The 17,245-nt window shown below is 41.5% G+C and overlaps 1 protein-coding gene across 2 annotated transcripts in view; it reads left to right on the top strand.

Annotated features, from left to right (window-relative positions):
- The first annotated feature begins 12,587 nt into the window (after positions 1–12,587).
- AFG1L (AFG1 like ATPase) overlaps positions 12,588–17,245 on the top strand; it is a 144,600-nt gene continuing 139,942 nt past the window's right edge. The window contains exon 1 of one of the 2 annotated variants that reach the window (XM_073220830.1): positions 12,588–12,682. Coding sequence is in view for 1 of the 2 variants with exons in the window: in XM_073220829.1 (XP_073076930.1) it covers positions 13,553–13,688 (136 nt within the window). In the remaining variant the exon portion in view is untranslated. Of the gene's footprint in view, positions 12,683–13,351; positions 13,689–17,245 lie in introns of those variants that run through there. The other variant, XM_073220829.1, reaches the window with a different exon arrangement.

Below are 17,245 nucleotides of genomic sequence, written 5' to 3'. Positions count from 1 at the left end.
CATACTGAGTATTCTTTGAAAAATCTGCCTCCGGTCCCTACCTCCAGCCATTCGGCTCCCGTTCTATTGACAGCCACCATTACCAGTTTCTTGTGTATCTTTGTATCCTTCCAGAAATATTCTGGCATGTAAAATGTGTGGGTGCACATATATTAAACAGAAATGGCCTCACAGGGTATACACACTTTTGTACTTTATTTAACAATATATCTTGAAGGTAGTTCCGTGTTTTTAACAGCAGCAAAGTATTCCATTATGTGATGTTCCATTATTTAACTTGTCCCATACTGATTAAGTATATATGGGGACCTCAGCCATTCACTATTACATGTTTCAGTGAATAACCTCGAAATATGCTATCATTACACACATGTGGGATCATATTTGTAGGATAAATTCCCGTAGATGAAATTACTGGGCCAAAAGATACATGCATTTACAAGAGATATTGCAAAATTTCCTTCTGTACAGGTTTTACCAGTTTATATCCTATTCAGCAAAGTATGGAAGAGCCTGCTTGTTCACAGCTTCACCAACACCAAGTAATATCAGACTTTTAAACCTTTACTAGTCTAAATGATATCTTTATTTGAATTTTCCTTATTATCAATGCAGTTGAGAATCTTTTCATGTGTTTGCAAGCTAGTCTTACTTCTTTTCTTTTTTATGGTTACCTTACCCAAATCCTTTGCCATTTTGATATTGAATGTTGCTCTTTTTCTTGATACACTGAAGCTTATTAAATACTAAAGGGTAAGCCTCTTGTGTAATATAAACTGCAAATATTTTCCCCACCTTAACTTCTGGCTTTGCCAATGATGGCTTTACTATGTATTTTGTAATTTAATTTATGCAGTTGAATTAATTTTTTCATGGTTTCTGAGTTTTGAAACATTCTTAGAAAGCCCTTCTTTCTCTCACTAAAAAAAAAATACCTTTTTAAAAGTGGTATATTTATACTTTATAAATAATATCAGTCCATTTGGAACTTACTTTGGCATATGGATCTAAATTTCCCCATTTGAGTACCTAGTTGTTCCAACACCATTTATTAAACAATTTTTAAAATCCATTTTAAAATGGATTTGAGATGGTGGTATTATTATACTTTAAGTCTCAGGAGGAATGTGTTTTTCATTCAGTCCTGTATATTTCTGTGACTGTATATGTTTTAATAAAAAATATTTTGGCTTTCGTTCCTGGATCCAGGCACCAAGCTCCTAAAACCAGGAAGGTGGGGACTCTCATGCGCACTTCCTGCCCTGCAGGAAGCCAGCGGCGGCAGCAGGAGTGGGAGCCCCGCGCATCCTTCCCCTCGCTCCCCTGTGCGTCTCTTCCCTTTGGCGGTTTCTGAGTTGTATCCTTCATGACAAACCAGTAAGCATAAGGAAAGTGTTCTGAGTTCTGTGAGTTGGGTTATCAAACCTGAGAGAGAAGAGGTCATAAGAACCCCCCAAATGTGTAGTTAGCTGGACGTAAGTGGTAGCTGAGGAACCCCATTTGCAGCTGGTGTCCGAAGTGCGGGGAGTCTTGTAGGACTGAGGCCTTCACCCATGGGGTCTTGTTCTGACTCCAGGTAGGTAGTGAGAGAATTGACTTGACTTGGCCACCCGGAGGGCGTTGGACAGTCAGACAGAGAGGACGTTATCCGTTCTCATAGCACAGGAGCCAGTCTCTCCTCTTAGAGGGTAATGTCTCTGCTTCCCATGCTTCCCAGCCAGGGACAGGTCAGCACGTGCCGCTCCTCAGACAGCCTGAGAGTCTGGAGTCTCTGGGAAGCTCCTACTTGAGCCAAACACATGTTCACCCTGATTTTCTGTGCATATCGTCATAGCTTTATTTAAAGAAGAGGCTGCGTGTTGCTGCAGGCGAGCCCTGGAGGGAGCCGGGCCCGGCTGTGCACCCTGGTCAGCAAAGGAAGCCCTCCGGAAACTTGACTTTCACTCTCAGGAGGCTGGTTAGCCACCATCTACTGTGATCCTTTAAGGGGTCTTACTCCCCTCCCTGAGATCCTTTATCAAGTATTTTTTCCAAAATATACACAATCATAGGTATTGTCATTTTGTGTGTGTGACGTAGTCGTTTGCGTCTTCTTCACTGCTGACCCGGGCAGTGCCCGGCTGGTTGTATCAACTTCAGAACCGCGCTCTCTTGCTTTTTCAAGTACTTCTCCGCCGAGTGTTCTTTTCTTCCAGTATCTTCTCCTTATTCTTTGTGGCAGGCAGGAGAATGTGCCTCTCAGGTCTCTAGGCTCAGGAAACGTAATAAACCTATGGCCTCAGCTGCTGTGCTCTGACCCAGTACCGCACTTGCCCGAAGGCCACGTTTCCCACAGGCTGCTCCTGGCCAGTGGTTGGCACATGGGCCAAGGGTGGAGGCCTGCCCAGGTATCAGGGCTCTGAGGCCCTTTCTGGGACAGGAGGGATCCTCCATAGGTGACACTGGATCCAGTGCCTGGGAGAGTCATTAGCAGCCACTCCCTGAGCGATTCCTATTCCCAGCTGAGTGGTTGACTTGTGGACAAAATAGGCACAGGATTCCTTTTGAGACAGAAGGGCCCCTGACCTCAGAGGAAGGGATTTCAAACATCTAAGGCCAGGCAAGGTTAGCGCAGACCTGAATCAGGGCAGAAAGAAACAAGTCCCCAGCTGTGGGAGCACTGGGAACTGGGCCTTTGCATTCTTTCTCTCAAGAAAATAGACTGCCGGTTTCTGAGTGAAGTACCACCAGTGTGACCTAGAGCAGTGTTTCTCAGATATTAATGCGCACACACCTTGGGAAAGCACAGGTTCTCTCCAGGAATTCTAGGATGAGGCCTGACATTTAATTTCTAACAGGGTCCAGGTAATGCCCATGTACACGGGCCTCACCGAGCAGGGATCCAGAGAATCTCAGGAATGCCGGATATGCTGACTGATTGGTGGGGCAGGGGAAGGGTCCCATTCCAGAACCAAGGGCACCATGTGTTCTCTAACTGAACAGACATGTCCCCCTTATGACCCTTAGACCATTCTGGCCATTCATGTGACAAGGATGTGCTGAGTCCTTACAATGAGCCAGGCCCTGAGCTGGGTGCTGGTGGGAGCGGGGCCAAGAGCACGGAGAAGAGGAAGGTGGTAAACAAAGTACAGGTTTTACTTGCAGGATCTTCCAGTCTGGTCACAGGGACATAAAAATGCACAAGCCATGTCAGTAGAGGATGAGAGCCACGCAGACCAGTCTTGAGGATAGTAGTGGACTCCGGACGGAAACGACACAACTGAGGTCAGCAGTTTGTGTTCGGCAGGCCAAGGGCCTGTGCTTTGGGTGCACCTGCTCATGGGAGGCACGTCCTGGACATAGAGATACACACAGGCAGAGGAGCCCAGAGGAAGGAAAAACCACAGCACAGCTAGAAGCTGCAGGTAAGGCCATGAAGGGTGTAACTGGGGAAAGGAAACCCTGGGTCAAAATACCTGTAAAACTGAAATCAGTCAAAGGGAAAAATAAAGTTTATAACCCGTTCATTGCTTACAAACTGCAGTCAGGGGCCATTTCTCTTTGCTGCTCCAGCAGAAGCAAACCAGCCCTCCCCCTAACCTCTGAGGTTCAGATAAGCCCTTGATTGCCCAGGTAATTACCTATTGATTGGAGATGAACTACCTTTATCCACCCCTAAGGAACACCTGTTGATATGCAGATGCACTAAAGCGAAGTGAGATATTCTGGAAATACCACAATTTTACCCACAAAGCATACTGCAGTTCAAGTTTATGGCACTGGATACTCTCGTAAGACATTCTAAAGGAAACTGCTAAATGGAAGTGATGTGATTTGATTTTTAGTTTAGAAAGATAACCCTGGCAGAAGTAAAATAGTACCAGTTGGAATGTAGAATAGTAAGTGGACTTGAGAAATATTTGCCCATTTCTCTGGTTTGACACAAAGGTGATATTGCACAATTGGGGACTGCTCAGACTCGAAGTGTGCGATGATAGGACGGAGGAGGTGTCAAGATGCAGACAGCCCCACAAGCACTATGGGAAGGTGGGGAAGGGCCTGGCAAATCTCTGGGGATTGGTGTCAGTGTCCCAGTGAAGGGCCTTAGTGACCAGGGCATGCGCGTGTTCCCAGGCATACTGGGTTTGATTCTTAACTGTATTTGCAAATGAAGTAAGCGCTTCGAACTATTCATTTGGGAACACGTCCTCATAGGAAGTGTTTCGTCCAGAACCTATAGGTTGGATTTGGTAGAGAGCTTTACCAGACCTGCTGGACCAAGTCTTGATCCACTAAGCTGTTTAATGCACCCAAATCTGTAATTACCCCAACCTCAAGCGTTGGCACATTACTACAATGGCTTCCACCCCATTACCCTACACACTCACACAGGTACCCCCGCTATTTGTTTGTTGTCCTATTTACTATACCAAACTCAAGATGTGGAAAATTAGCCTCATCTCCAATATTGAGGATAACCCTGATATTTGCATCCTTTTTGCTGTAAATATTATCATTGTTTTTCTAATCACTTGGGCTTATGAGTCATCCTTTTTCTCTTCTTTTAGATGCACCCTTCACCCCCTGCCACATCTTCATTTTGGTTGATGTTAGACTGCAGCAATCAGCATATTGCCTGCCTTCCCTAATCTCTCCTACCCATTGTGCATAATATTAGCATGATTTACATGTTACCATTCTGATAGGTTCTTACATTATAAATATCTCTTGGCTACAATTTTGATTTTATATAAACATGTCTGACTGTGAGCGAATCAGTTCCTTTTAGCCAGGGCTTGGCAAGGGAGATGGGCAAAGTCCTTAGTAGCTGTGTGACCCCAACAAAGTCACTTTGCCTGTCTGGCCCTCCCATTTTTTCATGTGTAAAATAAGGACAATAACAGGACCTACCTTACGGGGGAGCAAGGAGCATTGAAAGAGTTAACATATAAAACACTTAGAAGTGCCAGGCACATAGTAAGCCCTAAACTTCCAAGAATCTGTCTTGGAGTTAATAAGGAAAAGGGTTTAACTAGAAAGAAACAGCATGGTTGGAAAAAAAGCATAGGATGAGGCCTTGAATGCCATAATCAAGAGGGACTGGTGGTTTGTGGTCAGGTTTTTGAGCAGAGGATATTGAATGAAGCTGCATTTAGATGAATCTAGGAGGGGAAGGCCTGATGATGCTCTTGACCAGAAACCTGAGCTTAAATCTATTGACAGAACGTTTCAAAGCCTTGATTTATTTACTATTGTTTTAGATTCAAAACACTGGTTTTCACAGGGCATTTGAGTCTAATGTAATGTCAGTTAATTAGGTCCCAAGTAAAACAGCTGCATGGGAGGTTTGCATTACTGTAGCTTGCATTTGAGAAAGTCAGAATTTAAAAAAAATGGTTAGTTCCAAAGTATATTTTTGATAAACCAGCTTGAATACTGCATTGTGGATAACAAGGTTAAATAAAGGTTCTAATAAGACAAACAGCGACAATTTAAATAAATCAGATGTTTTTGCCGAAGATTACTCTGTGATTTTCTCCAATTATTCATGACATTTCACCCATTCATATTGTGATCTGCTTTAATAGTGGAAGGAAAAAAAAACCCTCGTCTCCTTGTTTATTCTTTGTTCTCAAGGAGATAAGCTGTTTATAAAGATACGTTATTTGTTATTTAAATCACTTTTACTGAAGTTGTTTATTTCCTTGTTTCAGTTTCTAAAAATATTGCAACAATTGTAATGCTTCTTAGAGATGTCTATTCAATTCAGAGTGATTTGTACTGAATTCTTTGCTAAATGGGCACAGGTGCTGATGAGTATAACATGGGAGAGTGAGTCAAACTAATAAATGCTAAAAAAAAGATAATGGGGAATATACTTGTGTCAACTTTTGAAATCTGTAATTAAAAGCATTTTAGACCTACAGTCTCAGATATTTGTAAAGGTCTACCTCTCTACCTGCCATTTCATAATTTTATTATTACTATTTAGTAATAGTAATAATAATGAGGATAATAAATTAGATAATACCAAAACTAGAAGCAGAAAAATTGCATAATTTAAATCCACAACCCTATTTCTTAGAAAATGCCCTTTTCTCACTTTGCAGACTTTTAAGATCATAATTATTATATAAAAGTAATTACATTAAAAATTTGCCTGGTAGTACAGTATCAAATTAAAGCTGAAAAATAGTACTTGTAAACAGAATTAGGTATTTTTTTAGGTTCCTGAACAGCAAACACAGGAAATTATATCTCCTGCTTCTTTCTTTGCTATTTCTAAAATTACCTCTAAAATAAATTTTGATGATTTGATACTAGAAAGCTACATAGTAGTATAGCATAGTTTGATATTACACATCTTGCCCTTCAGTCTATAGACCTAAACTGTGGCCTATCCTACGTAATCAACAAGATTGAAGTATGAAATAAAGCCAAGTGGATCTGATATTTTAAGGGACAGTTGATTATTTCCAAGAACTGAAGTTTCAAAATCCAGCTGAGTTGATTTAGACTAAAGAAATGAAGCCTGGTACCATAAATTATAGAATGTATTCCTGCTGAGTAAGTCCTGGATACTGCAAACTCAGATCTGTGGATGCACATCTCTCTCCTTGAAGCTGATGAGAATTGCTTGATGTAAGTGAGATACATGCTGGGAAAATTGAGCCCTTATAATTGGTGTGTATAGACATCAGCGTCTCATGACACTTTTCCTTAACTGGTTCCTTCCTTGGTTTTCTCCAGTCTTGATTTTGGAAGAAGATACTCAACTATGGAATGAACCCTTCTTGCATTAGCTCTGTCCTATGACTAAAGGCATTCAGGTTTTATCATCTAACTCTAGAAAAAGAACTTCTGTTATCAGTAAAATTGGGTAAGTAAAACTTAACCTTGACTTAAAAGTTATCCAGGTAATCTCCTTGAGATGTCCATTTGAAAATAAACACCCAGTGGATTCCCTTGAAGTCTAGGCCCAGTTGTGGTGAATTTGAGTGTAGGCAGCTGATGCAAGTACTGACACTTACAAACAAATGAGTCCACAGAATTTCATGACTGCATCTTTGAGTTTTAAAGATTGGCTGCATTTTTTAAAATTTTGGTATCATTAATCTACATTTACATGAAGAACATTATGTTTACTAGACTCTCCCCATCACCAAGTCCCCCAGATTGGGTGCATTTTAAGCCACCTTTAGTTCTTTGAATAGCAGTCTACAGAACTGAAAAGCATTCAATCTCTTTGATTTATAGTATGTATTCCTACTACTATAACATTGCATCAAATCCAGCTAATCAACTAATACAACTAGATTGGTTATGATTCTTGCTGAGTGGCAATTGAAATTCTATGTAGCATGGTCTACTTTTTCTCTATACAGTTGTAAGTCTGGGGAAAGGAAATCCCAGGGCAAAATAACTCTAAAAACCGAAACCAGTCAAAGGGAGAAATAAAGTTTAGAACACATTTATTGCTTACAAACTGCAGTCCAGGGCCATCTCTCTCTGCTCCAGAAGAAGCAAGCCAACAAGCAAGCCAGCCCCTCTTTTTAAACGCTCAGGTTCAGACACACCCTTGGTTGCCCAGGTAATTACCCATTGACATGGAGATGAACTTCTCTCCACCCTTGAGGATATGCAAATGCACTAAAGCCAGGCGAGATACTCTGGAAATGTTACAATTTTACCCACAACAGTTGACCTTGAAGAATGTGGGTTTGAATTGTGCAGGTCCACTTGTATATGGATCTTTTTCAGTAAATATATTGGCAAAGTTTTTGGAGGTTTGCAGTAGCTTGAAAAATCATTTTTGTTTCTCTAGCATACTTTATTGTGAGAATACAGCAATGATACATATGCAAAATATGTGTTGATCAACTGTTTTATGTTACTGGTAAGGCTTTTTGTCAACAGTAGGCTATTAGTAGTTAAGTTTTGGGGGAGTCAAAAGTTATATACGTATTTTTAATTTCACTGGGATGGGGGTCAGCCCCCTTAGTTTTACAAATATGATTTAGGGGCTACTGAAGAAATATTTTGTTGAATAGATAAGCTTTCAGTCCTTGTTACCATTCTGTTCACTTCAAGAAGGCTAGTACCTGTGATGTTTGAGTAAGTCACTTACTTAATCTCCCAGGATCATTGAGTCTTAATATGTAATATGGCTATTTAAAAATCAGAAGATCTTAAAGATCCCTTGAGGATCTAAAAGTAATTTGTCTTAATAAGTCTGGATATACAGCTACATGAAATTTCTTTATTTTGTAATGATGAATACTGAATACATACACAGTATTCAATCAGTATTGTCCTGCAAATATTAAAATTCAATTACTAGTTTTAAAAATTATTTTTATTAATATGATTTTCCTAATTAAAAACAGGGATCAGAAAACACTTAGGAAATAAAAGTGAGGGTAGAGAGTGGGGAATGGGATCAATTTTCTAGTTGTTCCAAAATAATATATATGGGGGTTATGAAAACAAGTGAGATACTTAGTAAATCACCCATGGCATGTTTTCTGGGTCTAAATCATTTGAGTGATATGAAAAGATGGTAAGGTAGGTAGGGGTCAGATTTTGATTTTCTAAAGGTCCATGGAAAGGAATTGTATTTCATTCCATAGAAAGTAGGAAAGCATTGTAAATTCAGAATCTGTGACAGGATGTGGTCATATAGGTCACATTTTTGGAAAGAAACCTGACAGTAGGAGGGAGTGGAGGAGAAAGAGACAGAGCCAGTTAGAAGAAGACTTCATTAGTCTTAGGAAGAACATGAGAAGACCCAATAATAGGGGATGGATTTAAGTCATAGCAAGATAACAGATTCAGTCATATGTAGTAAAAGATTGGATGTGAATGAATAATGAGGAAGAGAAATTAACTAAAGGTAGCTTCCAGATTACAAATTTGCATGTGCAGTTGGCGCAGGTTAGAACTGGTTGGGGGGTTGTAAGACAGATGGCAGAGAGGGCATGTGAGAAATTATATAAGAAATCTCCCCTCCAAAATTTGGTTTAGGAACATTTAAGGATGATATATATATATGTACAGGTAAACACAGACATATTACCATGTGGTTCAAATTAAAAAAAAAATCCTGACAAAGGATATTTAAAACTGAAACACAAACAAAATCAGTTATTTTTTAATCTGTTTTTGAAAATGAATACAAAGAAACTAAAGATTTCAGCATTGGACTTGACTTCAAATATTTCTACTTTAGCTAGTCTCTACAGTTTAAACAATGTTTCAAGTGAAGGAACAAAAGGTAACTTGTTGGAAGGTTAGCAAATGTGACAAAATCTATACTAACATAAATCTGTATTACTGAGATATGTATATCTTGTTTAGAAGTTTCCATAGTTAATAAGGGACTTAAGCATATTTATTTCCTTATTTACTTCGCTTGTTGACATTATATAACCTAATTTATATTTTTGGTTAAGTATCTTTAAATAAAAATGTTTGCATTTAGATATTTGACTGTCTGCACTTGACTATAAAAAAATGAGTTATGGTTTAAATCATTCCTTATGTATCTTCAGATGAACTATTTTTTTTCTTGTAGCTCTGGGTTCTTTGTTAAATTAGAAGAAACTAGTTATGAGCAATCATGTGTAATGACAAATAAATGAATAAATAAATAAGTGGAAAATAAGGGCTCTTTGGTTGTATTCCAGTTACCTCTGTGATATTTTGATGATATCTTTAAAAATAAATTTTAAAATGGGCTTAAAATATTAAAAGCATCACTGATTTTATGAAGCAGGTTGTCAGTAAAATTGGAGTATTTCCAGAATATCTTGCCTGGCTTTAGTACATCTGCATATCAACAGGTGTTCAGAGGTGGAAAGAAGCATGGCTTTAGTGCATTCACATCATTCCTCAGGGTTGGAGAGAAGTTCATCTCCATATTAATGGGTAATTACCTGGGCAAGAAGGCTTATCTGTACCTGAGAGGGGAGGGGAGGGGAGGGTCGGTTTTGCTTCTGCTGGAGCAGGAAAGAGAGACGACCCTGGACTGCAATTTGTAAGCAATAAACGGGTTTTAAACTTTATTTCTCCCTTTGACTGATTTCGGTTTTTAGAGGTATTTTGCCCCGGTATTTCCTCTCGATGGACTTACACAGGTAGTTTGCTTTTTTTGCAGAAAAAAATGAGATGATAAATTTTGTATTTTTATTAAGACTACTTACTTAGTCATTCAACAAACATTTATTGAGTGTCTGCTAAGCTAGACACTATTCTAGGTTCTAGCGATACAGCAGTGAACAAAACAGACATAAATCCTTGCCCACATGCACCTTAAATTCTAGAAAGAGCAGTAAGATCAGGTTATAAGTAAATAAATTAGTAAAGTATGTATTATGCCGAATGATGGGAAGCATTGTGGAGAAAATAAAGCTGGAAAGGAGGAAAAAATACTGCTGAGTGAGACTGTAATTTTACGTAGGTAGTTAGGAAAGGCCTCACCTGAGAAGGGGTCCTCAGGAAGCAAGGACATGAAGCACACCAAGCAGACGTCTTGGCGGACAGCATGACAGGCAGAAGGGACAGGCAATGCAAAAGTTTTGGGGTGGGAAGCAGGCTTGAGAGTTCCAAAAACAGCGAGAAAGCCAAGGTGGCATATGAGGAGATCAGAGAGCTACTTGGGGTCCAGTTCACGAGGCCTTGAAGGCTTCTTTACAAATTGAGTGGTAAGGAGAGATACCAGTGCCTGTTAAACACAGAAATGGCATGATGCAGCTTAAAGTAAAAATAAATAAATCTGGTTGCTGCGTGGAGAATAGACTGTAGGGGCATGAGTGGGAGCAGAGAGACCGTTTGGAAGGCAGCTGCAATAATCTGGGAGGGAAGTGACGGTGCCTTGGCCCAGGGTTGGTGGTGAAATGTGATGGGATCCTGCGTACTTCTTAAATTCACTGTAGGACTGGATGTAGGATGAGGGAGAAAGGATGACTCTCCTGTGATACGTGGCCTGAGCGACTGGCAGGCCACTTGCCGTCTACTGAGATGGAAAGAGCTACAGATAGAATAGCAGTAGTGGGAGTCAGGTATTAGGGCCTCCTCTTCCCCTACAGGAAATGGTCCTAAGAACAATGACTGCGTTAGGAAATGGTGTCCTGGCTGTTTCCTGCCAATGGCCTATCCCACCTGCAGTCTGTCCCTGATGTCTGACCAAAAGGCGTCCTCTAAGGTGGCAACCTCATGAACTTAGGGTTGGAAAATCGTAGTGTACTAGAGCTGGAGAAAACTAAATATTCTGAATCATCCATATTTATCATGGATTATCATCTAATTTATTTAAATCCTGTTTGAAATTCTTTTTTCTTTTTTTGGCTTCTAATGGGTTTCATAAATTTGTTATTTGAAATGTTAAGGTTCAATAATAGCGCTTTGTTTTATTTTTATATTTCCCCCTACTTTTTTTCAGGCTTTAGAGTACACTTACAATTGCTGTAATTCTTGGATATCATGAATCCATGCTGTCCTAGGCTCCTTATTTTAGATTTTGACCTTATCCCTCTCAAATTCTATTTACAGGTTGTATTCGATTAACCTTTGCATATACATACTATTTCATTTAATTCTCACAAAACCTCTGTGAGATAGCTAGAACAGACAGCATCTTAATTTTATAGACAGGGAAAATAAAAAGAGAGAGGTTAAAGTAGCAACAAAATCAGAACCCATATATATCATGTAGCTCGTACTATAGTTTGTTTTCCATTGACCATTTTCTTTCCCTTTTCCTTCCTTATTTTATTTGTCCTTCTCTGGATACTCTCAGTCTGGTTAAAATGCTAGATTAGATGCTAGAACTACTTGGCACTTTCTCTAGGGAAGTTTTTTAGTAAGGACAAGATAATGCTTTCTGGTTTTCTAATTTACTTTTCGCTTTTCTGATAATGTTCAAATTTTCTTTTAGGGTTATTTTTGCTTTTTAAATTTGTTTCAGCAATGCAGGAACAGTTGGAGCACAGGATTGATGTTTTAATGAAACAGTTAACAATGGCTGCTTAATTAGTCTTCTGGTCATAATGAATTCTCTGCAATACAACAAACGTAATCTAAATTATTTCCCTCTTTCTGAAGTGCTTACTTCACTTCCACTGTTGTTAAGCTATTGGAATCTTTAATACAAGGTAATTTTACTAAGGTAAGCAATTCTTTTCTCAGAGCAAACAAAATAACTAGATCATCTCTGAATGTCTTGAGTGTGACAGATGTGCAAGCCAAGGAAGAAAGTCTGATTTTTTTCCAAAGGTCTTTCATAAAGTGTCACACCAAAAATTAGAAACACTAAACGAACTAAACAAATAAATAAAAACATTCACTACAGCAGGAATAGTTTGTCATGTCAGATAATAGAATTAAAGAAACAAACAATGTAAACTGACTTACTTTGAAAGATATAATCACAAAAAGTTTTCCATAACGGTTTGGCCGAGTTGGAAGGGAATTTTCCCAATTATTACACTATGCTCCGCTCTGCTTTTCCTGCTGCTTTGGAAACTTCTGTTGAGGGCCAACTGCCTAACTTCCTGGAACTCCTCCAGTACAGTCAGTTGTAGTTTAATTTTGACCTAGCTGAAAGTTGGCTTTCTCCTTCCTGTAATCCAGGCTTTCCTGCCTGCCTGCCGGCCTGAGCTCGTTGTGTTCTCCATTCTTGGAAGGTCTTCGTCGTCTGTGAAAGGTAAACCGTGATTTCTCTGCCAAAGTGCTCTCCATTGATTCCACATCGCGTGGTGGAGTCTTCTGTGGCCTTTTTAAATCTCTCCTACTGTATCGCCGCCTCTTTGGGGCAGCAATTTGTATTCTCAAAACACAGTGACTCAAAGAATTTTTTGTTTAGTCAAATTTGGACAGGTGACTTAGGAATCCCTCTTGGGTACACTACCCACTGGCCACTCCACGTGCTCATTGCCACCTCGGGGCATCGGCTTTCCCATGTCACTTACAAACTCAGACACTTTTATAAAAGCAAAAAGTTGCAGGAGCACATTTCGGGTACTCTGCCAAAGATGATTTGGGAGGCGAAAAAACTGGGGCTACCATTTAGGAATATATGTGACGAAGTGACATCGATATTTCGTTAACATATGAGGGCCCATTGGGTCACCTACCGTTTATTTGGATTCGGAACCTCGGTCCGGTACGCTAGCCGACAAGGCTCAAGCGTGGTACCTACCTGCACGTCACCTCCTGCCCCAATTCCGCGTAAACGTTTTGGGATTTCTCGGCGGCCGGCGGTGGGCGGAGAACTGCCCCTCCCCCGCCCCTAGAGCGGCACGCCCCGCCCCTAGAGCGGCACGCCCCCGCCCCTTCCCCGCCCCCTCCGCGCTGCACTCTGGGACTCGCAGTCCCCGCCGGCCGCACCGGGAAGGACAGGAGGGCACCGGGGCCCGGCCCGCACCCTCGCGACTACAGGTCGCGCTCTCCCGCCGCCCCCTTCCGTCCTCTCGGGCGGAGCCCTCCCCCGAGCACGGCTGGATTTGCTGTGCCACCGTCTCGCTTCTGGGTTTCAATAAAGTTTTCCTCTTCCTCCCCCTGTACGGAGCTCAACATGGCGGCCTCCTGGTCGCCCTTGGTTACCCTGCGCTCCGTGCACAGCCGGCTGAGAGGGAGATGTGCCGGGTGCGGGGCCTGGGCCGCTGCCGCCGCCCCTCCGGCCGCCGCCCCCGGAAGGCCCCTGTGGAGAGGTCAGTGACTGTGCCGCGAGCAGGCCGAGCCGGCTGTCCCCCGCGGCCCCTGGCGACCTGCTGGAGGGCGCGGGGCTCCTCGGGGGGAGCCTCAGCCTCTCGTGCCCCCCGTCACAGCCTGCCCGCGAAGGGCGCGAGTGCCGGGGGAGCGGCCCCAGCGGGACTGCCGCTGTGCAGCTCGGAGGTCGCCCAGGGTCTGTTCCCTCTGGCTGTTCAGAGTTGAGAGCCGGTGAGCCCCGGTGTGGACGTGCCTGGCTTGTAGGGATGCAAGTGCGGGGCCGGGGCCCGGGGCCCGGGGCTTGGCCTTCCCAAGCTTCGGGACTGCTGACCCGGCACTGAGCCTAAAACCCGAGGTCTGACCCCTGCGGCCCCGCCCGCTCTTGGGATCCTGGGGACGCAGGTGTCCCTCGTATTGAGGGATAGTCTCTGTGTCCTTCTGAGGTCACTAGAGGCCTGAGAGGGCCGTATTTCGTCACCAGGCTGGCCTCATTCATTCATTGGAATTATTACGTGTTCATGAATGAATGAATATACATTTTGAGTAACCCAGCCCGCAGAAATGCTAATTTTACTGCTCTATTCATATACTCCCACTAAACTGCGGGCTACTGGAAGGCAAGGACCAGGTGTCACTGTTTCCTCAGCACTTGGCACAAAATTTGGTGCCTTGAAGCCATAACATACTACACACTGTTCAATTCCTTTCTTTTATTCATTTAGCATATTTTGGAGATAATTCCCTATCAATATGTACAGAACTGCCTCATGGTCTAAGTAGTTAAAACAATTCCATTCTATGCATGTACCATGTGCCACAATTTATGAAAATTAAAATTTAAGAACTAGCATCATAATATACATCAGATTTATCGAATGCTTGTTCTGTGTCATGCAATATGTTAAGTGCCTTCTACATACAGTACTTAAGTGTTGTTATCCTCATTTTGGTATGACGAATCCAAGGTTGCAGAAGTATATGGCTAGTTAAATGGCAGAACTTGTGGGTTCAGATAAAGGCTGTATTTGTACTTATATCAGGCCCTACAGTCTATGCTGTTAACCTGTTCTCATACTGCCTCCTGTATTCAAAATTTAGCCAGTTTTGGGTGTGAAGATTTGATGAAAATGCAGTTAGGGAAGAAGATGGTCCCTCCTCCTCTTTAAATACAAGAAAACTTTAAGTTGAAATGTTATACAGTATTTAGAGTCTGATTTAATAATATTTTTTACATCCCTTTCTTGATTTTTTTTGTTATTTACTGTTTACATTTATATTTTCCTATTTTTTCATCTTTTCAAGTCTTCTCTTTACTACAGTGTAATGTCAGGGAGTCCTTGGCTTTGTGTTAAACAAAAGGAAATAGATGAAGGAAAAGAATGAGGAGGAAAGAAGGCATGTTCTTAACTTTAGCCTCATGCCTCATCTAAGCTTTAATGCCACCCTGGCTTGAAGACGTTTTGGCAATGGGAACTATGATAATTTAGGGGTCGTAAAATTTTTTACATCTAAATCACTTACCTGGTTGCCTAACTTTCAATTCCTAGGGAAATACAACATTATGAATTCCATTTTGGGGTACCTGTATTTCCATTAGATTATTAAATTGTTGAAAGTGAATTTTGGTATCTTTTGTAATTTAAGTAGTTGTGCTCAATTTTGCTTTCACAGCCTGTTTTCTTGTAGGTGGTCTAAGTGTATCTTCATTTAATGTAACAGTTATTCAATCTCCAAATAGTTAAGAGGAAGTATTTTATTAGAAATCAGAGTGTCCATGATATGAGTGGAAAATGCCTCAAAATTACTATGTTCAACTGAAGCCTCGTATTAAGTGTGAGGGGGGGAGAAGTGAATGAAATTCAGTCCCAGCCCTTGAGTAGCTCACAGTCTTGGAAGGGAGATGAAGTTATAATAGCTGACATTTAGCGAGCGCTTTCTGTATTCCAGGTGAACTACTAGCAGTTTTTTTCATAATTTAGTCTTCATAAAAACCCTATAAAATTACTGTTATCTCTGTTTTATAGATGAATAAACAGGCATGACCACCCAACTGGGATTTGAACCTAGGCATTTTTGCTTCAGAACCACAAACTTAACCACTGTATTCTACTAGCTTTTTAATATAACAAAGGACACTAATAACCCACCATCTAGGCCCATCTGAAGTATAGGACTTCAGAGGAGAAAGCAGCTCTGCTTGAAGAGGGGAGGGTTTTTTGGCAAAAGTGTAAAAGCAAGCTGTACATGGCCCTGAACAGCTTATGGTCCTTCAGGGAGAGCAGCTAGAAATGAAGCCGGGAAGGTGGCCCGTGATCTGTGAGTCTTGTATACTGTGTGAAGGTCTAGGCTCAGAGGGATGCTGTTGGAGGTTTCCTGAAAGAAGTGTCAGATCTGTTAGCATGATTTTTCTTCTTGCTGCCTGAAAAACAGATCCGGAATTTTCGGATGGGGGAATATGGAAGCTGGGTGGTTTAGGAGGAAGTTGAAGTAGTTCAGGGGAGAGCAGTGTAGAACCTAAGTTACTGTTGTGGGGAAGATGGGGAGCAGGGCACCAGTGGAGGGAATTCAGAGACAACTTGGGTGGAATCGGATAGGCTTTGGGGGAGACCAGGAGAGACGGAAGTTAAGGTGAGTCTGTTTCCTACTTTGGGTAATTTGATGGCATCACCATCCATCAGTCAAGAGAAACCAAATGAACAAACATACACAAAGTAGAGCCAGAGGCATTTTAGGGGGAGAATACCTTTTGGACTTGTTAAATTTGCGGTGTTTGCGATGCTTGAGGCGGTGAGAGCCCTGAGAATGGCAGAACTGGCCTGGGGATATTTGTAGAGGCCCAAGGAGAGAAGGCTGAGAGAGTCCTTGAGGAAAACTGAGGCGCTGTGGGCAGAAGAACCTGATCGCACTGGGGAGCCGCTAGAAGGGCCTCAGAAGGGCGAGGAGAGATGCCGAGGAGAGGAGTATTTCTAGGTTGCCTAAAACTGAAATTAGCACATCTGAAAATTCTGTTTTACTTAAGCTAGCCTCAGAAATTAAGTTTATTTCATAGGGGCAAGGTAATATGAGTCATATCTTGTGATTTCTTGTTACTATAGTGTGTTGTATCTCCATGTTATATTTTTAGTTCTATCAAGTGATGACTCATGTTTACCTTTAGTTTCAGTCTTTTTTACTGCAGGTGCATAGGAGATCTCCATTAGGTATTACTGAGAACTAGTCCGCCTCAGCCGTATGAATTGGTGTAATTTATTGGTAGTACAGATTAGTGGTTAAAAAATGGGCTTTGGATTTTTTTTTACCCAATTAGGTGAATACCCTTACGTGAAACTTCACGTTGTTTGGATTTCCATGAACATTTATTATTATACCAGCAAAAAATGTTCATGCCTACTCCTGGGAATGATTAACTTCATGATAATGGTTTCTTCCAATTAATTGTTTTTTAAGGCCTCGCCCAGGTTGTTGCGTAGGCCTGCCCTCCTGTAGACCTGGGGTCTACAGGATGCAATAGGGCCGGTCCCAGAGCGGAACTGATGCCAAGGACGGCAGAGGCCCAGCG

The sequence above is a fragment of the Manis javanica genome, chromosome 13 (genome assembly GCF_040802235.1).
Source record: "Manis javanica isolate MJ-LG chromosome 13, MJ_LKY, whole genome shotgun sequence".
NCBI lineage: Eukaryota > Metazoa > Chordata > Mammalia > Pholidota > Manidae > Manis > Manis javanica.
The sequence above is the reverse complement of the archived record's forward strand: the minus strand, read 5'-3'. Positions and strand labels throughout refer to the sequence as shown.